This window comes from Aquarana catesbeiana, linkage group LG09 (genome assembly GCF_042186555.1).
Source record: "Aquarana catesbeiana isolate 2022-GZ linkage group LG09, ASM4218655v1, whole genome shotgun sequence".
Lineage (NCBI taxonomy): Eukaryota > Metazoa > Chordata > Amphibia > Anura > Ranidae > Aquarana > Aquarana catesbeiana.
The window spans coordinates 5,639,842-5,666,369 of NC_133332.1; the positions used below are offsets into that span (position 1 = coordinate 5,639,842).

The window sequence follows — 26,528 nt, forward strand, 5'->3', positions numbered from 1 at the left end:
CCTAAGTCTCCCAATTTACTCAAATTCCCTCCTCAATCCCCTTCTACCCCCCTCCCTCTGGCTTAACACCTGAAGCTGAGAGTGAGGCGGGAGATCGATGGGAGCCGTGAGAAGTAATAGAACCTCATGTGGAAAAAAGTGAAGCCCATCGTACATGTTAAAGGTTTTCCCCATTTAACCTCTGCCAAGCGGTTCTTTTTTATTGATCTTAGACATGTTTACCTATCGACTGTAATCACCTGTTCAATACCTATAACCTCAGGAAGCTTAGGTGACTTTCAGATTACAGATGCATTGCCCGATTGGGGACATTATTCCATATCCTTAACCCAGTATATTCCTCAACATCGGACATGGCCTCTTCAACCGGTAAGAACCACTTAAAATTTATTTCATGGAATGTTAAGGGACTCCGCTCTCCATGTAAGCGGATGGCTATCCTTAGACATCTAAAACGTCTTCAGACAGATGTGGCCCTGCTACAGGAAACGCACCTGTCTGCAGACGATCTACCACGTTTACGTAAATTATGGGTAGGTACAGTATATGGATCGCCTGCAATAGGCCGCAAAGCAGGTGTAGCCATATTAATACATAAAAACTTAAAACATACATTAAGAGACGTTAGGATCGACTCATCAGGCCGCAAAATGACCCTACACCTGACATTAGACAACAAACAAGTGGCTGTCACTAACATATATGCTCCTAACTCACCAGACACATCCTTCTTCCAAGACATGGTGCAATGGACACTCTCTGCTCCTGAGACACTACACCTCGTAGGAGGAGACTTCAACTCGGTCATATCCACGCTAGCAGACCGCACAGGATATTCAACCCACCGAACACATAATCCCACATCGCAGACGCCTGACTCTACTTTATTGGCGCAAGCTATTGCTTCCATGCAATATGTTGATACTTGGCGTCTATACCACCCGACAGATAGAGAATACACTTTCTTCTCACCCCCACACAACTCCTTTTCACGCATTGATTACTTTTTTGCCTCCCCTGCACTAATCAACACCCTCTGCGAAACAGAAATTTTAGACGCTAGAATATCAGATCATAGCCCCATATCTATACACATGACACAGATGGCACCTTCATCTCCCTCGCCCATATGGCGATTTCCATCTTACTTGATGGACAACCAAGACTTTCAACACACATTAAACACAGCTTGGAACGACTATGTCTCCACCAATGGAGCTCATATTACCGAACCCAATCTCTTCTGGGAAGCTGGCAAAGCCTTCCTCAGAGGGACGATCATTTCATATACCACACAATTCAAAAAACACTCTAAACAACAATACCGGCAAGCTAGTGAGGCACTACGTACAGCCCATGACTGTCTGACTCTAAATCGCACACCCGAAAATATCCGAACATGGAGACAAGCTAAGTGCACGTTTGATCTTTGGGCGGAACAACAGGAGGCGGCTAGGTTGGCATACTCTAAACTACACTTCCACAGGTATGGCAACAAAGCTGGTAAACTACTGGCTAAACTATGTGCAGGAACGAGACGACCCACCCGTATCTCCACTTTGAGAAATACGGATGGATCCCTTATTACATCTACTGATGAAATCAGTAACATACTCACAAAATATTACACAGATTTATATGCTGCTGACCAAACTGACCCAACCACTACGGAAGCCCTCCTATCCAAAGTACATCTGCCCAAACTTCAAGCTGTACAACTAGAGGCACTGAATGCACCTATCACAACCGACGATATCCGACGAACGATCAAAAATATGTCATCTACTAAAGCCCCGGGTCCAGACGGCTACACAGCTGAATTTTATAAAATGACCAACGACTTCATCCCAGACACCCTAAAACACGTATATGCAGCCATGTGGGATGGGGGACCATATCTCCCTACAGGGACACAAGCCCACATAAAACTGATAGCTAAAAAAGGAAAAGACCCCCAACTGCCAGGCTCTTATCGCCCAATTTCCCTCATAAACGTAGACGTCAAAATTCTCTCTAAAATTATTGCGTCCCGCTTAGCACATCTTCTCCCTTCATTACTACACCCAGCTCAATCGGGATTTGTCTCAGGTCGATCAGCCACTTTGAACATACGAAAAGTACTAATGGCGCTGCACTACGCTACAACCCACCCAGACCAGGACGTCGCTATTATATCATTAGATGCCGAAAAGGCTTTTGACAACGTTAATTGGTCTTGGCTATTTCGAGTACTACAACAATTTGGCTTCACGGGCTCTATCTTAAATTTCCTTCAACAAATGTATACATCCCCGACGGCACGACTGGTCACCCCTGACTTCGTATCGGCCTCGATCCCTCTGACCAAGGGAACGAGACAGGGCTGCCCACTTTCCCCCTTACTTTTTAACTTAGCTATAGAACCACTTTCCAGACTACTTAACGCACAAGATGGAGTTAGCGGGATCGCAATAGGAGACCAAGTTCTCAGATCCGCTTTATTCGCGGACGACATATTGTTGTTCTCCACTAATCCTCTCTCAGACTTTGAAAAACTGCAAGAACTCTTTGCGGCTTTTCAATCGAGCTCGGGCTTTAAAATTAACCTCGATAAAAGCGAAATCTTGCCACTACACACACGATTATCAATTAAATGGAAACATCTATCACCATTCACAGTGACGACCCGATATATTACCTATCTAGGCATACACATAGGACGCGAACCCTCTTCTCTTTATGCACTTAACTACCCACCTTTAATAACCAAGATTGTGCAGGAGTTGGAAGCTTGGGCTGCCCTCCCCCTCTCGCTCTTTGGGAGATGTCACTTATTCAAAATGGTGTCGTTTGCACGCTTGCTTTATCCAATGCAGACCATACCTTTATTACTAAAACACTCAGATGTACAGAAAATATATAAAGCATTAACTACTTTTATTTGGTCTCGCAAAAAACCACGTATTGCACTACAAAAATTATGTCTCCCGAAGTCCGAGGGTGGGGCGGGTCTGCCCAATTTACGTTTTTATAATCTGTCCTGTTTGCTTAGGCAAGGGTTGGATTGGCTAAACGGAAAATCGAAATACTGCAATACCTCTCTTGAAGGTGTCATGACTTCACCTCACACGTTATCAGCTATCCTCCATTCTAACCTTAACGCTCTACCACCTCACCTCAAGTCAAATACACTTATCAGAGATACTGTAATTGCCTGGAGGGAGACACGAAAATTATTGGGGCTCCCCTCAAATATCTCAAGACATCTACCCATCCAAGGAAATCCTATGTTTCTCCCATCCACGATGCACAAAGCGTTTGACCAATGGGGATCCAATGGCCTCACGAAAGTAATCTCCGTATACCAAGGCAACTCGGGACGCTTCAAACCTTTTCGGTCACTGGCAAGCGAATTCTCCTTACCATCAAAACATATATTCTTCTACTTCCAATTAATCGACTATTTGAAGTCTTGCTATGGACCCAAATCTGACCCCTTCCAGAAATCCTTCATAGACACGGTACTACTGCAAAATGACTACTCCATCACCAATCTCTACTCCTACCTCATCCAACATCAATCTGCAAAATACCACCTCAAACCATTTCATAAATGGTCTACTATCTTAGGAGATGAGGAACTGTCAGAAAAAATACTTGAAGGATACAGACAAGTCCGCAAACTAATGATATCTGAAACTTGGCGGGAAACCCAATTCAAAATTATACACAGAGCATACTTTCCTTTTCACTTCACCAAAAACGATCCAAGTCAAATGAAATGCCCCTGGTGCTCGGAACCACGCCCCACCCTATTGCACCGCCTGTGGGACTGCACAGCCATAACTACATTTTGGAACGCTATCTTGGATCACATTGACAGGATCAACAGAACAAAAATCCCAAGGGATCAACTACTATGCCTATTTGGATATACGCCCCAAACAGCTCCTCCAACAACCAGAGGACCTACAAATATTCCCCAATGGGCACATTTACTCCTTCTAGTAGCTCGCAGAACAATAATGAAACATTGGATTTCAACGTCGCCACCTGCACTACCCGAAGTAAAAAAAGCTATGATGTCACTCTTCTACATGGAACGGCTCGACATCATTTCACTGAACTTTCGCTCTACTTCGCGCTTCTTCATGAGGTGGCGTAAATATATAGAAGCCACATTCACCCAGACGGCTCTACAAGATGTCATGCGCCCATTCCGATACACTGATTGGTACCTGAAAAGAGATATCTCAAATTCTCTGGGCAACCTTAAAATTAAGTATCCTACCCAGACGGACCCCCCCAGCCTTCTTACATCATAATTTAACACAAAGCCATCACAGCCCCTTGACTTCCATGTCTCCCGTATATCTGACATTGGTTACTCGCACAGCCAACATTGTTGCTGTTTGAATATAATGCATCTTTATAGGGCATTCTTGTCTATACTATGCTTCCACTCCTGAGGTTGTATTGTAATACACTGTAATACACCCATTGTACTGGGTACTATGTTAATCAGCTCTTAATCTTTAGGAAACAATAATCCGCTTGGCAGATTCCCCTCCCCTCCTCCCCTTCCCCCCCATTTTTATAAGTTAGTTTTGTTTTGTTCCCGCCTTATCTACGCTAAGACATATACACTTATTTTGTATGTATATGAGACAACCTGCTTTGATATTACTGCACTGTACCTGTTTATGCTATGTAAACATCAATAAAAAAATTTTTCAAAAAAAAAAAAAACACCAATCTCTGCCCTACTTAGGCTCGGTTCACACATGGGCGGCACGACTTGCAGGTCGCCTCAGCGAGGCGACCTGCAAACGACTGCCGGGGCGACTTGCGAGACGACTTCTGCATAGAAGTCTATGCAAGTCGCCCCAAGTCGCCCCCAAAGTAATACAGGAACCTTTTTCTAAGTCGGAGCGACTTGCGTCGCTCCGATTAGAACGGTTCCATAGCACAGAACGGGAGGCGACTTGTCAGGCGACTAGGTCGCCTGACAAGTCGCCCCAGTGTGAACCGAGCCTTACACCAATTTCTGCCCAACTGACACCAATCTCTGCCCAACTGACACCAATCTCTGCCCAACTGACACCAATCTCTGCCCAACTGACACCATCCCCTGCCCAACTGACACCAATCTCTGCCCTACTTACACCAATTTCTGCCCTACTGACACCATCCCCTACCCTACTGACACCAATCTCTGCCCTTCTGACACCTTCCACTGCCCAACTGACACCCTAATGCAATAATTTGCACACACCAATGGAAGATTCATAGACTGTCTGACATACTAGTACATATTTGGGGGGCACACCATACAATGCATTTAAATTCAAGATGGTGCTGCTGTAAGACCTATAAACAGTACAAAATATTTTACAGCGCACACATACAAGAATGACATTTCCTGCAGGGCTAGTTAAAAACACCTGAACACCTGAACATATTCAAAAAATACGGGGGTTTGGTCACACTATATGGTCATATAGTGCTAAGCCCACTTACTGCGACAAAGTACCCCGAATTAGTGGGTCCTACACTAGTAATAGAATGGAAGATCCTTTGTCTCAACCATGGGAGCTGAACTCCTCTATGTGGGAGAACTGAAAGGGATACATCCTAATCACTGGTGGCCACTAAATAGGAGGTAATGAGGAGGGGGAGGGGTGCTCCAGCCCAAAAACCTGGTCAGGGCCTATTACAACATACAAGTACATATTTGGGGGGCACACCATACAATGCATTTAAATTCAAGATGGTGCTGCTGTAAGACCTATAAACAGTACAAAATATTTTACAGCGCACACATACAAGAATGACATTTCCTGCAGGGCTAGTTAAAAACACCTGAACATATTCAAAAAATACGGGGGTTTGGTCACACTATATGGTCATATAGTGCTAAGCCCACTTACTGCGACAAAGTACCCCGAATTAGTGGGTCCTACACTAGTAATAGAATGGAAGATCCTTTGTCTCAACCATGGGAGCTGAACTCCTCTATGTGGGAGAACTGAAAGGGATACATCCTAATCACTGGTGGCCACTAAATAGGAGGTAATGAGGAGGGGGAGGGGTGCTCCAGCCCAAAAACCTGGTCAGGGCCTATTACAACATACAAGTACATATTTGGGGGGCACACCATACAATGCATTTAAATTCAAGATGGTGCTGCTGTAAGACCTATAAACAGTACAAAATATTTTACAGCGCACACATACAAGAATGACATGGTTGAGACAGAGGATCTTCCATTCTATTACTAGTGTAGGACCCACTAATTCGGGGTACTTTGTCGCAGTAAGTGGGCTTAGCACTATATGACCATATAGTGTGACCAAACCCCCGTATTTTTTGAATATGTTCAGGTGTTTTTAACTAGCCCTGCAGGAATTGTCATTCTTGTATGTGTGCGCTGTAAAATATTTTGTACTGTCTGACATACTAGTCTGGCACTCCTTGCTTGTCAGTTACCACAATATTTCCATTTGCTCAAATATCATCATGTACGGCCTCTGTGAACATATGGTGGTACAGATAAATGATTTACTTTGACATTTCTCTTGATGACCTCGGTTGCAATGTACTCAAGCTTTCCTGATCTCTGCCCTACTTACACCAAATTCTGCCCTACTGACACCAATCTCTGCCCTTCTGACACCATCCCCTACCCAACTGACACCAATCTCTGCCCTATTAACACCATCCACTGCCCAACTGACACCAATCTCTGCCCTTCTGACACCATCCCCTGCCCAACTGACACCAATCTCTGCCCTACTTACACCATCCCCTGCCCAACTGACACCAATCTCTGCCCTACTAACACCATCCCCTGCCCAACTGACACCAATCTCTGCCCTACTTACACCATCCCCTGCCCAACTGACACCAATCTCTGCCCTTCTGACACCATCCCCTACCCTACTGACACCAATCTCTGCCCTACTAACACCATCCACTGCCCAACTGACACCAATCTCTGCCCTACTTACAACATTCTCTGCCCTACTTACACCAATTTCTGCCCTACTGACACCATCCCCTACCCTACTGACACCAATCTCTGTCCTTCTGACACCAATCTCTGCCCAACTGACACCAATCTCTGCCCAACTGTCACCAATCTCTGCCCTACTGACACCATCCACTGCCCAACTGACACCAATCTCTGCCCTACTGACACCATCCCCTGCCCTACTGACACCAATCTCTGCCCTACTTACACCAATTCCTGCCCTACTGACACCATCCCCTACCCTACCGACACCAATCTCTGTCCTTCTGACACCGTCCACTGCCCAACTGACACCCTAATGCAATAATTTGTACACACCAATGGAAGATTCATAGACTTTCTGATATACTAGTCTGGCACCTCTTGCTTGTCAGTTACCACAATATTTCCATTTGCTCAAATATCATCATGTACGGCCTCCATGAACATATGGTGGTACAGATAAATGATTTACTTTGACATTTCTCTTGATGACCTCGGTTGAAATGTACTCAAGCTTTCCTGATTGGTATCACCATGATTGTTATACAGTATATAGAGCTGACAGTTTAAACAGCAGACAGTAAAATTACAATACAATTTAATACAGGAGGCATCAGAGGGCCCTTATCATTAGAGCTTACAATCTAAGAAGGAAGGTCAAGAGATACAAGAGGTAATAACTGTGGGGGATGAGCTGATGGAGAAAAGAAATGTACAGTTGTTAGGTGGGGGGCCGGATAGGCTTCTCTGAGGAGATGAGCGTTCAGGCAGTGGTGTCACTAGGGTTGGTGTCACCTGGTGCGAGAAAACATGGTGTCACCCCCCCCCCACAATAACCTCTTCCCAATATATTTTTATCCTACTGTTGTCTCTTTGTTCTCCCTTCTTCCCCTTTTCTCTCTCTCTCTCTATTTGTCTTTCTATCTCTCCCTTTTCTCTCTCTCTATCCATCTTTCTTGTTCTTTCTATCTCTTCTTCTTCCTCTCCCTTTACTTGTCCCTGTCCCCCCTACCCGCCTTTCTCTCCAGGGCCAGATTTACATCGCAGGAGCCTATAGGCACTGAACTCTGAAGCTCCCCCCCCCAACAGAGTTGCCAACCCCCCACAATTTTATTATACACATTGAAAATCTACTGACAGAATGCTTTTTTTTCCTGAGAAGCTGAGATGACAGCGTGCTGCCCGATATTGCGGAGAATGAAACGTACATTTTGTATACTTCAAACAAAGGTTGTACAAAAAAGGGGGGGGGGCAGTACAACGCACTGAATTGTACATCACACTGCCCCCTAGCAGCCTGCAATGCAGAGCGGCTGAAGTGCCAAATTGCTCTGCGATTTCATGCTGTTTCAGTGTGAATTAGCCCTAAGAGGGAAAGAGGGGTTGGAGGGATAGAGACGGAAAGGGGGGAGTGGTAGGAGAGATAGGAACAGGAGGGAGAGAGATGGGGTAGATGGGAAAGTAGGAGAGAGATAGACAAAGTGGGGAGAGAGGCAGGGGTCTGAGAGAGAGAGAGAGAAGGGGTGAGAGAGGGAGAAGGGGTGAGAGGGGATGAGGGTGAGTGAAGGGTGAAAGAGAGAGGGGGTGGGGGAGTGATAGAGAGAGGGGGTGGGGGGGATAGAGAGAGAGGGGGTGGGGGGTAAGAGATAGAGAGAGAGGAGGGCGGGGGGTGACAGAGAGAGGGGGTGGGGGGTGATAGAGAGAGAGGGGGTGGGGGGTGAGAGATAGACAGAGAGGAGGGCGGGGTTGACAGAGAGGGGTTAAGGGGGATGGGGGTGAAAGATAAAGAGAGAGGAGGGGGGTGCCAGAGAGGGGGATGAGAGAGAGAGAGGGTGGTGTGAACGAGACAGTGAGGGGGGTGAGGAGTGACAGAGAGGGGGTGAGAGAGGGAGTGGAAGGGTGAGCGAGGAAAGTGGGGTTGACAGGGGGGGGGGGTGAGAGAGAGAGGATGGTTGAGAGAGGGGGTGGGTGTGAGGGAGAGAGGGGGAGGAGAGAGGGGGTTAAGAGAGAGGGGGGTGGGGGGTGAGAGAGGGGGTTGAGAGACAGAGGGGGTGAGACACAGAGAGGGTGGTGGGGGTGAGAGAGAGGGTGTTGGGGGTGAGAGAGAGGGTGTGGGGGTATGACAGAGAGGGGCGAGACTCCCCCCCTCCTCACCTTGCCCCGGATCCTTACCCTTCGGCTGTTTCCTGCACATCCTGTGCAGGCACACAGCCGGCTCTGCCATCCTCACTGGAGGCACAGACAGCAGAGCTTGAGGCTTTATCTGTGGGAATGGCATGTGTTGGGTGTGTGCCCGGATCGAGTGTTCAGTGCCACGTACTGTAAGGATTACCTAATACTCAGTCCCCTTGTTGGCTCCTTCACTCTGGCCTCTTCTTTTATCCCCGGCGGTCAGCCTCCTCCTCGTTCCTCGAGTCCTTCCTTACTGCCTATATTATCTCTGCCTCTCATGAGTCCCCCTACTGATCTCCGGCCGGTGCTGCCTCTGTCCCCAGCAAGAGCGAGGTGCTGCCCTTGTGTCTCCGCAGCGCAACAGCCGTGCAATGTCACCTGCTGTGTTCGGACCTAGTGTCACCCCTCTGGCGGTTGTCACCCAGGTGCGGGCCGCACCCCCATAGCAACGCCACTGCGTTCAGGGATCATCTGAAAGTGGGCAGAGTAAGAGATAGTTGGACAGATTGGGGTAGGGAGTTCCAGAGGAGCCTTACACTTGTTAGGCACACAGTTAACCCCTTGATTGCCCCTTGATGTTAACCCCCTTGCCAGCCAGGGTCATTAGTACAATGTACAGTATTATATATGAATTAGTATTAGTATACTAGTATTAGTATTATATATGTATTAGTGCCACTAGCAACATCAGTTACAATTAGCGCCAGATTCCCCGCCACACTATCACAGTCCCCCACTTTAAGTCGCTGATCACCGCCATTACCAGTATAGTGTCTATAGATGTGTAAATCCCAGTATCTATACCATAGTTTGTAGACGCTATAACTTCCACACAAATCAATTAATATACACTTATTGGAATTTTTTTTTCTCCCAGATACATGTAGCAGAATACATTTTGGCCTAAATTTATGAAGAAATTTGATTTTTATTGGATATGTTTTATAACAAAGTAGAGAATAATGGCAGGGGGCTTTCAAAATCGTTGGATTATTTTTGGTTATACAGTAGTACCTTGGATTACGAGCATAATCCGTTCCAGAAGAATGCTTGTAATCCAAAGCACTCTTATATCAAAGCGAGTTTCCCCACAGGAATCAATGGAAACCCAGCTAATTCGTTCCACAGTGACTTCAGGTCTATGTACTGTATGTGGCCAGAGGTGCGAGGCCACCGGTGTATGCAGTACCGCATGTGGACAGAGGTGCGGGGGCGCCGGTGTATGCAGTACCGCATGTGGCCAGAGGTGCGAGGCCACCGGTGTATGCAGTACCGCATGTGGACAGAGGTGCGGGGGCGCTGATGTATGCAGTACCGCATGTGGCCAGAGGTGCGGGGGCGCCGGTGTATGCAGTACCGCATGTGGACAGAGGTGCGGGGGCGCCGATGTATGCAGTACCGCATGTGGCCAAAGGTGAGGGGGGCCTATGTATGCAGTACCACATGTGACCAGAGGTGCGAGGGCGCCGGTGTATGCAGTACCGCATGTGGCCAGAGGTGCGGGGGCGCCGATTTATGCAGTACCGCATGTGGCCAGAGGTGCGGGGGCACCGATGTATGCAGTACAACATGTGGCCAGAGGTAAGGGGGTGTAGGTGTATGCAGTACTGCATGTGGCCAGAGGTGCGGGGGCGCCGATTTATGCAGTACCGCATGTGGCCATAGGTGCGGGAGCACCGGTGTATGCAGTACCGCATGTGGCCAGAGGTGCGGGGGCACCGATGTATGCAGTACCACATGTGGCCAGAGGTAAGGGGGTGCCGGTGTATGCAGTACCGCATGTGGCCAGAGGTGCGGGGGTGCCGGTGTATGCAGTACCGCATGTGGCCAGAGGTGCGGGGGCACCGATGTATGCAGTACCACATGTGGCCAGAGGTGCGGGGGTGCCGGTGTATGCAGTACCGCATGTGGCCAGAGGTGCGGGGGCACCGATGTATGCAGTACCACATGTGGCCAGAGGTGCGGGGGTGCCGGTGTATGCAGTACCGCATGTGGCCAGAGGTGCGGGGGCGCCGATGTATGCAGTACCGCATGTGGCCAGAGGTGCGGGGGCTCCAGTGTATGCAGTACTGCATTTGGCCAGATGTGTGGGGGCACTGGTGACACTCTGAGACGCACGGAGACACTCCGGAACAGAGTGGCCAAATGCGGTACTGCACCCCCCAGCCACTTGAATCCTGCTCATCTTGCGAGACAAATTGAGTCAGGATTGAAGAAAAAAAATAGCTAGTATTGCGAAATGCTCGTTAACTGTGTTACTCACAATCCGAGGTTCCACTGTATAAGAAAAAATAAAAAAACGCAATGGTGATCAAATACCACCAAAATAAAGCTCAATTTGTGTGAAAAAAAATGGCATGAATTGAATTTGATCACAGTGTTGCATGACCGAGCAATTGCCACTTGAAGTAGCACAGTGCTGAATAGTAAAAAATGCCCTGGTCATGAAAGGGGGGGGGGTAACACCTTCAGGAAGTCAAGTTGTTAAATAAGCCGTTTAACGAAAAGAAAAACAGAATACTGCATGACACCATTGTAATAGGTGTTCCCTGTAATAAACATCTGTAAAATAAAGATACAATAATAATAAAAAATAAAATTGGCACCCAAAATATTATACTGTAGTTTCGCATCAAGCTTTATGCCATTAACCATGGAAAACTTTTATGCATTTTTGTTTTTTAAAAAAAGTAAAAAAAACATAGAAAATAATATTACAGTCATAAATTGGCTCCAACTGTATAATAATAATAATATAAATAATAATAATGTGCACTAAGAAAATAACTCTCTTTATTGTCATTTCCCATCTCTAGGGCCGGTTGGATTGCGGGCTGGGAATATTGCTTTTACCAAAGGAATGTTCACATCAATTGGTACTATAACACTTGATATTATTTTATTAATATTATTTTTATCTCCCTATTAGAAGTTCTTTTTTTTTTTTTTTTTATTGGCGCCATTCCTGTGTTAGCACAATGTTTAGTTTTTTTAGTTTTTACCGTTTTATGGCAGGAGGTCATTGATGCCCAGTAAATACAATAGATCAGTGTTTACTATTTAATTCATATGTAGATAACAAGGTCCATCCAATCTCCATCCAGTGCTGTGCACGAGAACAGCAGCTCTCTCTCTCCACTCTCTCACTTCTCATTGGATAGATTGATAGCAGTGGGAACCATTGGCTCCCACTCGTAGGTGTGCCAGGTGTGCCTGGGCACACCCTAATTACTACATAAGGTGCCATTTCCCCCTACTGCCCAGGCTTCCTACTGTGTTGGCTTGCATTGCTGCTGATTCCCCTCCTATCCTCTCCCCCTGGCTGCCGCGGGGGGGATGTCTCTGGATGGAGAGCAGGGGAAGGGGCTAGTAAATATGTAATTTACCAGCCCCTTCCTTTTCTAAGTGAACACGCTCGCTCGCTGTGTTCATTCATAACAGAATCATAGAAAAATGTGATTACTATGCTTCAGTTTATGAAATGAACAGGAAGCCGCTCAGCACAGAGCACTTCCCATTCATTCACTGTCCAGTCCACGTTCTATGGTGACCATTTACTGAAGAGAAGGATCCAGGAGAGCCGAGGGGGGGCTCGGGGCCTCTATGTGCAAAACCATTACACAGAGCAGGTAGGTATAACATTCTTGTTATTTTAATACAAAAAAAAATCTCTGTCAGTGTTTTGTTGCCTACTTTGTCCCCATTGGGTGATATTTTCTCTCAACCCTACTGAACACCTTTGAGAAGAGTTGGAACATCAGTTGTGAGTTTGGTCCATTGAACTCAATTGGCCTGCATGGAGCCCTAACCTCAACCCTACTGAATACCCTTGGAATGAATTAAAACACCAACTCTGACTCAGGTTTTCTCATCCAACATCAGTACCTTTTCATTTGGCTAAAAGAACACAAATTCCCATAGACACACTCCACGGTCTTGTAGAAAGCCTTTCCAGAAGAGTGCAGACTGTTATAGCTGCAAAGGGGGGGGGGGGATCTTCATATTAAAGACCACAATTTTAGAATCAGAGATCCAACATAAAGGTGTGATGCCTCCACAAACCTTTGCTCACATCGTGTATGTGATTTTTAAACCCATTATTGTATGACCTTCTTGGGCGGAAATCATTGGAAGGGAATTCTTCCAACCCGCCCCCCCGTCATCACCTACCCGTTGACCAGTGAGTCAGTCCAGCGGGATCTCCAAACCTAAAGGGCTCCATCTCTTGTAAGCCTTTTAGTGGCCTCTGTCCTTAGTCATTATGAGACTAGGAAAAACAGCCCTTTGTAATATTTTTTAAAGTGATAGTAAAGGCTTTTTTTTTTTTTTAAACATGTTATACTTACCTGCTCTGTGTAATGGTTTTGCACAGAGCAGCCCCGATCCTCCTCTTCTCGGGTCCCTTTGCCAGTGCTCTTGGCCCCTCCCTCCTGCACCCGAGCTGACTCGCTTCCAAGCCGCTGCTCTGCCTATCCATTCATACACAAAAAGAGCCGCGGCTTGGTACCGCCCCCTCTCTTCTCATTGGCTCACTAGCTGTGATTGACAGCAGCGGGAGCCAATGGCTCTCGCTGCTGTCTCAGCCAATGAGGAGGGAGAGTCCCCGGAGAGCTGAGTTTCTTGTGTACATTGCTGGATCACAATGGGGCTCAGGGGAGTATTGGGGGGGGGGGGGGCTGCTACACTGAGAAGGTTTTTTACATAGAATGCATGAAGGTAAAAAACCTTGAGCCTTTTGAGCCACTTAAAAATGTTCCTGGGATCCATGCTGTGCACAGAAAACCCTATCTTTGGGTTTACTCACACCAAACATTTATTTTCCTTCCTCCGTAGAACCGGGCTACTACCATGAAGGACTTTTTGGTATCCGTATTGAGGACATTGCGGTGGTGGTGGAAGCAGATACAAAGGTTTCTATTTTATATTATTCATCATTTTTGTAATCATGATATTGTTGTTATCTATTGAATTGATTTCACGTTTTTTTTAAGGGGCGCAGACAATTACATTTTACGTATTGGCCAGAGCCTGGCAAGCTGAATTGCCTATCGGCAGGGATAAGCGCAAAAAAAATATTTCCAAGCTTGATTTCACAACGAAAATTGGCAGATTCTCAGTTGGATAAATTTCCCTGAAATGTTCCTCTTCTTTTGCCTTGTTTCGCAAAAAGTAGACAGAAAAAGCAAGTAACTTAAAGCGGAGCTCCACCAAAAAGGGGAAGGTATGCTTTACTTTCAAAGTACCGTATTTATCGGCGTATAACACGCACTTTTTTCCCCTTAAAATCAGGGGAAAATCGTGGGTGCGTGTTATACGCCGATCCCCGCTATTTTGTGATCTATCGGAGCGATCGCCGGCGACATTCACATAGCGTGTATTTTTAAATATGGCGCCGCGGAGTTCGGAGGGACTCGGCGCCGAGAACACAGTGACTGGGCGGAGCCGAGATACACATAGCCGAGGGTTCTCGGCTCTTCTCGGCGCCGTTCACAGTCCCGCCCAGTCCCGCAATTGGACCTCTGTTATGTCCATCATAGGGACTGGGCGTGACTGTGAACGGCGCCGAGAACCCTCGGCTATGTGTATCTCAGCTCCGCCCAGTCACTGTGTTCTTGGCGGCGCTCGTTCAGCTGAACGAGCGCCGCCGAGTCCCTCCAAACTCCGCGGCGCCATATTTAAAAATACACACTAAACTTGTGTATATCGGCGGTACTGGGGACAAGGCTGCACTGACCACTGGGGACAAGGCTGCACTGACCACTGGGGACAAGGCTGCACTGACCACTGGGGACAAGGCTGCACTGACAATTCTGCACTGGAGCAAAGCTGCACTGACAATGCTGCACTGGGGCAAAGCTGCACTGACAAGGCTGCACTGAGGCAAAGCTGCACTGACAAGGCTGCACTGAGGCAAAGCTGCACTGACAAGGCTGCACTGGGGCAAAGCTGCACTGACAAGGCTGCACTGGGGCAAAGCTGCACTGACAAGGCTGCACTGAGGCAAAGCTGCACTGACAAGGCTGCACTGGGGCAAAGCTGCACTGACAAGGCTGCACTGGGGCAAAGCTGCACTGACAAGGCTGCACTGGGGCAAAGCTGCACTGACAAGGCTGCACTGGGGCAAAGCTGCACTGACAAGGCTGCACTGGGGCAAAGCTGCACTGACAAGGCTGCACTGGGGCAAAGCTGCACTGACAAGGCTGCACTGGGGCAAAGCTGCACTAACAAGGCTGCACTGGGGCAAAGCTGCACTGACTAGGCTGCACTGGACACTGGGGCAAGGCTGCACTGATGGGCATTTAAATGTAAGTTTTTTTTCCTTAAACTTTCCTCCTAAAATTTTATTTCCTTAAAATTCCCTCCTAAACTTGGGGTGCATGTTATACGCCGGCGCGTGTTATACACCGATAAATACGGTATTTTATTTTCAAAATGCAGAAATAAAAACAGAGTACAGTGTATTTTCAGTGTAACCTTGGGGTAGGCCCCAATTGAAGTCTTGTTTTAAGCAAACAGCCAACGAACGTGTTAACTTACATTCTTTAAACCAAATATTGCCCTGGTGGGCTGCCATTAAGGCAGACTAGGTTGGGCTGCAGCTGGGCAGAACCCAAGGCCAGGCCCCCGGGGAGGCAGAAATCCTCCCTGCCCCCGGCACCCCTATCGGGATCTTACTGTGTCGGGGGGGGGGGGGGAGTTCTCCCGCCCCTCCTGCGACCCCACCCCGAGGGCCAGCCCGGCTGTGAAGGCTTGACTATCTGGGTTTCCCCAATGTCCTTCACATCTTCCCTCTCCCGTCCCAGAATCTCACGGGACAAGAGGTGCGCCCAGGGTCACCACCAGGCGTAGTAATATCGGAAGATAAGGAAAGGTGGAAAAAGAAGAGGGGAATGGGGGAAGATAGGTGGGTGGAGGGGGTGTGTGCCCAACCTCAAACTGTAGGGGGATGCGAACTTGAAGGGACACCCGGAATGAGGGAGATCCCCATAAAGAGAGCCCAGGGTTCCTAGACCTTTTGGAATTTCTGGGTTGGACACCAGGATACTGGCTAGCTTCTCCTGGGTCATAATCCACAATATTTTCCTTTTAGCTGCCAAAATGGAAGTTTTTGGCTGTTTCCAGGCTTTGGCCATTGTGAGCTTTGCACCTAGGAAAGATGAAGTGGATTCGTTTTTGAGTAGCCTTTGGGAGTTGGGGTACGTGAGCGTTGAGGAGAGCCACAGCTGGGGATCTGGGCACCTGGCAATTGGTCACCTTATAGATCATATTAAAAATCTGTCTCCAAAATTAGTGAATTTTTGGGCACTCCCACCAGACATGCGCCATCGAAACCCAGTAGTTGGCATCCTCTGAAACAGAGTGGATCTGCTGAGGGGTAGATGGCAGCAAGCCTAGCGGGGGGTAAGGTACCATCTGGTTATGATCTTAAGACTTGCTTCAATTAGTGAGACATTTAGGATTCCCTTGAAAGCTTTAGAGTATGCTGCTTGCCAGGTTTCCAGGTCCCAGCTGCATTGGAGATCATTCTCCCAAGCTTCCGTGTACGAGAAGTTATGCTTTTAAGCACTCCTACCCCCCCCCCCCCTTCCTATGCCACATTTGCCATGTCATTTTTTTTTTTTTTTGTGGGGAGGCAGGTACCTAGTTTTGACAGGTACCCGCTCCCACTTCCGCTTGGGCCTCCTATGCGATCCTAAGGTGAGGTTCTCCTCTTCCCCCCTCCCTCCCTGCATACTTTTGGGACACATCAAAGGTCGCAGATGGTTGCCCGACCATTCAGGAGGCGTGACTCGTGCATGTGCAGTGCGCACCTTTCTGTGAAGCCACAAGCTGTCACACCTGGGTGCCCACAGTTGAAATGCTGGCGGCGCCAGGGAGAGAATCGATTGTTCGGGCGGGCTGCATCGCCGGATCCTGGGACAGGTGAGTGTGTGTTTATTAAAATTAATTTTAACCTCTTCAGATCCGGGCCATTGCCAAATGACGGCAACAGCGCGGATCTAAATTGCCGGGACTACGTCTATTGACGTCGCCTCGTGCACGAGCGGCCTGCGCGCCCGGTGATCAGCGAGTCTATGAGACTCACCTGATCAGAGTAAGGGGTCGGTCCCGACCCCTTACCACATGATCAGCTGTCAGCCAATGACAGCTGATCATGTGATGTAAACAGAGTCGGTAATTGGCTATTTTTCCTCCTCGCGCTGACAGCGTGTGGAGGAAAAAAAAACCCGACCACCGGCGGCCGTGACATCAGTCCCGATCACGGCGATCATCTGTCACAAAGCAATAGGCAGCAGTGCCACCTACCAGTGCCCGCCAGCGTCACCCATCAGTGCCCACAGTGCCATCAATCAGTGCCATCCATCAGTGCCCACAGTGCCACCCATCAGTGCCCACAGTGCCACCCATCAGCGCCCACAACAGTGCTGCACATCAGTGTCACCTACCAGTGCCCATAAGTGCCCATCAGTGCCACCCATTAGTGCCCCCCATCAGTGCCGCCCATCAGTGCCCCCCATCAGTGGTACCTATCAGTGCCCATCAGTCCCACCTATCCGTACCACCCATCCCTGCCACCCATCAGTGCCACCCATCAGCGCCCATCAGTGGCCATCAGTACCGCCTTATCTGTCCCCATCAGTGCCACCTTAACTGTGCCTATCAGTGCCCACCAGTGCCGCCTAATCAGCGCATATCAATGAAGGAGAAAAATTACCTGTTTGCAAAATTTTATAACAAACTGTGAAACATGATTTTTTTTTTCAAAATTTTCCATCTTTTTTTGTTTGTTTAGCAAAAAAATAAAAATCCCAGCTGTGATTAAATACCACCAAAAAAAGAAAGCTCTATTTGTGGGAAAAAATGATAAAAATTTCATTTGTGTACAGTGTTGTACGACCGCGCAATTGTCATTCAAACTGCGACAGCGCTGAAAGCTGAAAATTGGCCTGGGCAGGAGGGGGGTTTAAGTGCCCGGTAAGCAAGAGGTTAATAAACACAAAATGACTGGAACTCCACTTTAAAGCTGTTTGGGATAATCACACAAAGAAGAAAAATGATTAACGGCTTAAATAAGTAACTTTTCTGAAATTGTTCGATTTCATCTTGTGGCAAAATTAGACAAAGTATTAAAGATAGCCAAGATATGTACATTTTTTTTCCTCTCTTATTTTGGTATATCATTTTTTTTTTTTTGTATGATAAAACAAAGAAATAAAAATAAAACATATTGACAAAAAAAAAAAAGCGCAAAACAAAATAAATAAATAAAAGAAGTCCACTGTCTGTCTACAGATTTCTCATTGCTATATGGACTTTATTGCCTGCTGTCTATAAAAACAAAAAATGTACCAAAAAATAGAGAGAAAGAAAACAAAAACGAACGCTATTAGAGCCCTTACAAGCTGGTAATGCCTAAAACCGCATTCCCTATTGAATCCAATGAATTTTCAGAATTTTGCCTTAGGGGCCCACCTTGTTCCTGACCACCTTGGGTTGTTCTAATTTCTTATCTACAAATGCCAAATACCCAGTTCTCATGCTGATCCAGGGACGCCTGGGACAGCAGAAACCTAGGTGACATATAATATATAATACAAAGCCCTGATTCCGCAGGACATTTGGCTTTCAGGTGTTCCTGGGGTGCAAGGATTTCCAAACACACTATATTACCAAAAGTATTGGGACACCTGCCTTTACACACACATGAACTTTAATGACATCCCAGTCTTAGTCCGGAGGGTTCAACATTGAGTTGGCTCCGCCCTTTGCAGCTATAACAGCTTCACCTCTTCTGGGAAGGCCGTCCACAAGGTTTAGGAGGGTGTCTATGGGAATGTTTGACCATTCTTCCAGAAGAGCATTTGTGAGGTCAGGCACTGATGTTGGACGAGAAGGCCTGGCTCGCAGTCTCCGCTCTGATTCATCCCAAAGTTGTTCTATCGGGTTGAGGTCAGGACTCTGTGCAGGCCAGTCAAGTTTCTCCACCCCAGACTCGCTCATCTATGTCTTTATAGTTTGGCCACCCCCAAACTGTTCCCACAAAATTAGGAGCATGAAATTGTCCAAAATGTCTTGGTATGCTGACGCCTTAAGAGTTCCTTTCACTGGAACTAAGGGGCCAAGTCCAACCCCTGAAAAACAACCCCACACCATAATCCCCCCTCCACCCCCACACTATAATCCCCCCTCCCCCCACACCATAATCCCCCCTCCACCAGTGCACAAAGCAAGGTCCATAAAGACATGGATGAGCGAGTTTGGGGTGTAGGATCTTAACTGTCCTGACCTCAACCTGATAGAACACCTTTGGGATGACTTAGAGCAGAGACTGCAAGCCAGGCCTTCTCATCCAACATCAGTGCCTGACCTCACAAATGGGCTTCTGGAAGAATGGTCAAACATTCCCATAGACACCCTCCTAAACCTTGTGGACGGCCTTCCCAGAAGAGGTGAAGCTGTTATAGCTGCAAAGGGCGGAGCCAACGCAATGTTGAACCCTATGGACTAAGACTGGGATGTCATTAAAGTTCATGTGTGTGTAAAGGCAGGCGTCCCAATACTTTTGACAATATAGTGTGTTTGAGCTTTAGGGTGCACACCAATGGAAGATTCATAGACTGTCTGATATACTAGTCTGGCACTCCTTGCTTGTCAGTTACCACAATATTTCCATTTGCTCAAATATCATCATGTACGGCCTCCATGAACATATGGTGGTACAGATAAATGATTTACTTTGACATTTCTCTTGATGACCTCGGTTGCAATGTACTCAAGCTTTCCTGATTTATATCACCATGATTGTTATACAGTATATCACAAAAGTAAGTACACCCCTCACATTTGTGTAAATCTTTTCTTCTATCTTTTCATGTGACAACACTGAAGAAATGACACTTGTCTACAATGTAAAGTAGTGAGTGTACAGCTTGTATAACAGTGTAAATTTACTGTCCCCTCAAAATAACTCAACACACAGCCATTAATGTCTAAACCACTGGCAACAAAAGTCAGTACACCCCCTAAGTGAAAATCTCCAAATTGGGCCCAAAGTGTCAATATTTTGTGTGGCCACCATTATTTTCCAGCACTGCCTTAACCCTCTTGGGCATGGAGGTCACCAGAGCTTCACAGGTTGTCACTGGTGTCCTCTTCCCCTCCTCCATGATGACATCACAGAGCTGGTGGATGTTAGAGACCTTGCGCTCCTCCACCTTCCGTTTGAGGATGTCCCACAGATGCTCAATAGAGTTTAGGTCTGGAGACATGCTTGGCCAGTCCATCACCTTTACCCTCAGCTTCTTTAGCAAGGCAGTGGTCGTCTTGGAGGTGTGTTTGGGGTGGTTATCATGTTGGAATACTGCCCTGCGGTCCAGTCTTTTTAAAGTGACTACTCAGTGTAAAGTGACGGGGTCCCTTTAAAAGCCACAACTGATGCACCTTCACAGCTCTCCTCGCTCTCTCCTTCATTGCAACCATAACAGAATACTGGTGGTGGGAACTTACAGGGAGCGACAATGCCACTTACATCTGTTCAGACATAGCGTATGGACACGGTAGGAGGTCACATGCTTCCTTATACCATATACTGGGGAGGCTGCAGTGGAAGAAGAATTGGCAGGGATGCAATTTGAGGGTAAGCATAAGTGTCTAGGGGGAGCCGGGGGGAGGGTGGGGGTGGGGGGGGGGATTGAAGGCTTTAGAAAGGCCCCGTCATTTTGTCCTGAATGTTGTATTTAACATTTCACCCTAAACAATTGTAATATTATTGATACAATGTGATTTGCCTTGCTCTATGTGTTGTGTAATTGAGTCAACCATATAATGAACTTCTATATCCCCATTGCAGTACACGTTTGGAGGAGAGAAATATTTGACGTTTGAGAAGGTGACTTTAGTGCCATATGACCGAAATCTGATCAACACCAATCTAATGACAGATGTGCATGTGAGTAGACATAATAATAATAATAATAATTACAACTAGAAAAGCTACAATTTCTGGGGAAATTGTGTGAAGTGTTCTTGCCTCCACCTACAGTAGTCTACGACAGGAGTGGGCGGAGTAACTGGGAGGAGTGGCTTGAGCAACTGTTGTGTGGTTGGAGTAACTGTGGAAAGTGTTAAAAAGCTTAGTATTTTAAAAAAGTATAAATAGTAGTAAAAAAGTTGAAGAAGTCCCATCATTAGATGAAAGAGTTGAACATTTTTTTCAAAAATTATTTTTTTTATTTTTTATTTTTTTTTTCAAAAAAATGGTTTTTTTGTTCAAAACTTTTTTTTTTTTTTTTAATTATTATTATTTTTATTTTTTTTCAAAAATGATTTTTTTTTTTTTTTCAAAAATGATTTTTTTTTATTATTTCAAAAATGATTTTTTTTTTCAAAAATTATTTAAAAAAAAAAAAAAAAAAATATTATTATTTTTTTTGATGGGGTGGTCATAATGTTTTGGCTGAAAAAAAACACAAAAAGCGTATATTGATTGGTTTGCACAAAAGTTATCGCGTCTACAAAATAGGGGATAGATTTATGGCATTTTTATTATTATTATTTTTTTTTTTATTAGTAATGGTGGCGATCTGCGATTTTTATCATGCCTGCAACATTATGGCAGAACATCGGACACTTTTGACACCATTTTGGGACCATTGTCATTTATACAGCGATCAGTGCTATAAAAATGCACTGATTACTGTGTAAATGACACTGGCAGTGAAGGGGTTAACACTAGGGGGCGATCAAGGGGTTAAGTGTGTCCTAGGGAGGTGTTCTAACTGTGGGGGGGATGGGCTACCACTGACATGACAGCGATCACTCCTCACGATCACAGGGAGCAGTAGATCTCTGTTATGTCACTAGGGCAGAACGGGGAAATGCCTTGTTTACAAAGGCATCTCCTCGTTCTTCCGCTCCGTGACACGATCGCGGGCCCACGGCGGACATCGAGCCCGCGGGCACGTTCACGGAGCATGCAGTGGGCACGCGTGCCCACAATGCCGCGATTTAAAGGGGACGTACCTGTACGCCCATTTGCCCAGCCGTGCCATTGTGTCGATGTACACCGTCATGCGCTGGTTGGCTAGTGGTTAAAACTATCCATACTTCCTTCCGACACCACCGATTGTGGAAGAGAGTTCCACATCCTTTCCGTCCTGACAGTGAAACCCCCCCCCTACGCAGCTTAAGGTTAAACCGCTTCTCTTCCAGTCTCATTGTGTGGCTCCGTGTCCTCCTACGTTCCCTGGGACTGAAAAGTTTCATACTTACACTGGGATCCCCATTGAGATATTTGTATATCGCTATCAAATCTCCTCTCGAGAGTCTCTTCTCTAAGGAGAACACATTTAGCGCTTGTAAGTCATTCCTCAAAATTGAGATCCTCCAGTCCCCTTATTAATTTAGTTGCCCTTCTCTGGACTCTCTCCAGTTCCAGTACATCCTTCCTGAGGACTGGTGACAGAACTGGACAGCATACTCCAGGTGCGGCCGGACCAGAGTCTTATAAAGTGGTAGAATTATCCTTTTTTTAATGCCTGCTAATATTCTGCTGGCTTTGGTAGCCAAAGCTTAACACTGCATTCTATTGTCTTCTACTGGGACCCCCAGATCTTTCTCCATCCTGAAAGCCCCTAGGGTTTCCCCCACTAAAGAGTAACTTGCGTTTTTTATGTCTACCAACCCAAGTGCATTACCTACATTTACCAGTGTTAGGTTGCCATGCAGTAGCCCATTCCAATAATTTCTTCAGGTCCTCTTGTAAAGTTTGTATATTCTGCTGTGATGTTGGACTTAATAGGTTGGACTTGATGGACTTGTGTCTTTTTTCGACCTCACCTACTATGTAACTATGTTATTGCCCTGCTTATTTTTGTGTCATCAGCCAACACTGAGCTCGAGCTAGTTTTCCCATCCTCTATATCATTTATAAATAAATCAAATAGAATTGGTCCCAGGACAGAGCCCTGGGGTACCCCACTGACCACTCTAGTCCATTCTGAGTACACGTTATTTATCACCGCCCTTTGGACACGCCCAGTTTTCTATCCAGGTACATACCCTGTGGTCCACTCCTACAGACCTCACCTTGTAGATTAGGTGTTTGTGGGGGACTGTCTTAAATGCTTTTGCAAAAATCCAGATACACCAAATTCACCGACCTACCTTTGTCCAGATGGCAGTTCACTTCCTCGTAGAATGTTAATAGGTTGGTTTGGCGACCCCTAATCTAGAAGTACCCATCAGAGTTCCCCTTACTGCTATAAGTGCCCATCAGAGTCACCACTTACATCCAGGAGTGCCCACATGAGTACCCTCTACATCTAGGATTGCCCGTCAGCTTCCTCAGAATTACCTATCAGAGTCCTCCCGTACACCTAGAAGAACCCATCAGAGTTTCCCTTACATCCAGGAGTACCCGAAAGAGTCCCCTTACATTCAGGGGTACACAACAAAGTCCCCCTTTAAATCCAAGGGAGCCCATCAGAGTCCCCCACTTACATCTAAGAGTGCCCATCAGATGGACTGGGGGAGGGTCATGTCTGGATTCACCAGTCTCTGTATTAGGATACACAGATCACCACATCCACTGCCAGCCAGCTGAGGTATTTTCATGGACAGTTGCTCCAGGCCAGATAGAATCTTATAGGGGGCCGTAGTTTGGGGACCCCTTTGGTTTAGAGGATTATCTTATTTTGGATATTCCAGGTACGTTAAAGTTCTTCCAGCTCTGCCGCTAGAAGCAAAAGGAGGTTCTTGTTTTGGGATCAGAAACTTCTCCCCTAAACAATGGTTAGAAAAATTCCATTGTTTTATATGCAGTATACAATGAATGGATATCTTGTATCAGTTATAATGAGCGGCGGTGTTATTGATGAATTTATTAATATCTGTGTATCTGTTTCAATAGCTCAAGCATGTAGACCAACACTACAAGAAGATCAGACAGGTGATGCTGCCAGAGCTGCAGAGACAGGGCCGCCAGGAGGAGTACAAGTGGCTGGAGAGGAACACGGAGCCCCTGTCCCCGGGGACAATGGTCACCGCCTCTCTGGGTGTACTGTCCGTATCTCTCATGGTCAGTCTGTTCCTCCAGTAGACGAGGAGCCTGACACCGACACCAACGACACCATCGCCGCGCCGTATCGTACCACATACCAGGACTGGCTTCATGAAGAGCTTTTTTAAAGTCTAAAATAAATGCAAAAAAAAGATAAACTATTAAAGTGACTTTTCTATTATATTCAGTGCTCCTTGTATTACTTGGCTATCTTTTTTTTTTAAATCATAAGATTAACCCCTTCGCAGCCAGGGCCATTTTTACAATTTTTTTTTTGTTTTGCACTCGTTTAAAAATTCAGTTTAGGCCTGAAGATAACATAAAATCCCCAAACATTCTATGTTTTCTAAAAGCAGACACCCTGGAGAATAAAATAGTGTTAATATTTTTATATATGCGGTAATATTAAGTATATATATATATATATATATATATATATATTTAATATTACCGCAAAGGTCTAGGAAATGCAAAATGTCAGTAAAAAAAAAAAAAAAAACACACTAAAGTGAATTTTAGGGCAAACGAATGCAAAAAAAAAAACTACAAACATTTTTTGGTAAAATATAAAAGACGAGTAAATAGATACCCAACGTGTTAAACCTTAAATTTGTATGCGTCTGTGAAATGGTGACAAACTTTAGTAACCTATTTTTTCTATAGGCGACATTTCAAATGCCCCCCCCCCCCTTATAGGCCATCAGTTCAGTGTTTCCCGGAGGAGGGTCTAGTGTTAGAATGATTGCTCTCACTCCGCGGTGCGCGCGGCGATATGTAACGTGTATCGTAATCAATGTTTTTATGTGTAGGAGCCCCAGCATATGAATTTACGTTGAGGCCCCCTCCACCCTCACATATACACATGTATGTTCGTACATGCATATATGTGAGGGTGGAGGGGGCCTCAACATTTTTTTTTTGGGGGGGGCACATTTTACGTGCTTGAGTGTAACTTTATTTGTTTTGCAAAAAAAATTAAAAATTTTTTTTTGCTTAATTTCTTTTTTTAACCACTAGCGATCCGCGCTATAGCCGAATGACGGCTACAGCACGGACCTGCTTTGCCAGGACACGTCTATTGACGTCGTCCCATGCACAAGCGGCCTGTGCGCCCCCTGCAGGGCGCGCGCGGCGCGCTCTGTGATCAGTGAGTCTATGGGACTCGGCTGATCCCAGATCGGAGTAAGGGGTCGATCCCGACCGATTACCACGTGATCAGCTGTCAGCCAATGACAGCTGATCATGTGATGTCAACAGAGTCGGTAATCGGCTATTTTTTCTCCTCGCGCTGACAGTGTGAGGAGGAAAAAAAAGCCGATCACCGGCGGCCGTGAGAGGGACATCAGTCCCGATCACGGAGATCTGCCGCTAGATCACCTGTGCCCCCTGCCAGTGCCACCTAGCAATAGGCAGCAGTGCTGCCTACCAGTGCCCACCGTGCCACCCATCAGTGCCCACAGTGCCACCCATTAGTGCCCACAATCAGTGCCTCAACAACAGTGCTGCACATCAGTGCCACCCATCAGTGTCACCTATCAGTGCCGCCAATCACTGCCCATCAGTGCCGCCCATCAGTGCCACCCATCAGTGGCCATCAGTGCCGCCTTATCTGTGCCTATCAGTGCCGCCTTAACTGTGCCTATCAGCGCCGACTTAACTGTGCCTATCAGCGCCGACTTAACTGTGCCTATCAGTGCCGCCTTAACTGTGCCTATCAGTGCCACCTTAACTGTGCCTATCAGCGCCGCCTTAACTGTGCCTATCAGTGCCGCCTTAACTGTGCCTATCAGTGCTGCCTTAACTGTGCCTATCAGTGCCGCCTTAACTGTGCCTATCAGTGCCGCCTTAACTGTGCCTATCCGTTTCCATCAGTGCAGCCTATCAGTGCATATCAATGAAGGAGAAAAATTACCTGTTTGCAAAATTTTATAACAAACTATGAAACATGATTTTTTTTTTCAAAATTTTCCATCTTTTTTTGTTGGTTTAGCAAAAAATAAAAATCCCAGCTGTGATTAAATACCACCAAAAGAAAGCTCTATTTATGGGAAAAAAATGATAAAAATTTCAATTGGGTACAGTGTTGTATGACCGCGCAATTGTCATTCAAAGTGCATCAGCGCTGAAAGCTGAAAATTGGTCTGGGCAGGAGGGGAGTTTAAGTGTCCAGTGAGCAAGTGGTAAAATCACATAGGGGACAAAATGTATACAAGCGATGCATCACATACTAGAGCTCATCATGAAATACCTTAGATGGAGGCCCCCCCACAGCGGTCCTCTTACACCGCTCCGGCCGGCAAC

The 26,528-nt window shown here is 46.4% G+C and overlaps 1 protein-coding gene across 1 annotated transcript in view; it reads left to right on the plus strand.

Moving 5' to 3' along the window:
* LOC141107400 (xaa-Pro aminopeptidase 2-like) overlaps positions 1 to 26,231 on the plus strand; it is a gene marked incomplete in the record, with an annotated part of 211,680 nt that extends 185,449 nt beyond the window's left edge. Inside the window, 4 exon segments of the mRNA XM_073598107.1 lie at positions 11,983 to 12,042; positions 14,000 to 14,076; positions 21,018 to 21,116; positions 24,078 to 26,231. Coding sequence (XP_073454208.1) covers positions 11,983 to 12,042; positions 14,000 to 14,076; positions 21,018 to 21,116; positions 24,078 to 24,266 — 425 coding nt within the window.
* Between the last annotated feature and the right edge of the window lie 297 nt (positions 26,232 to 26,528).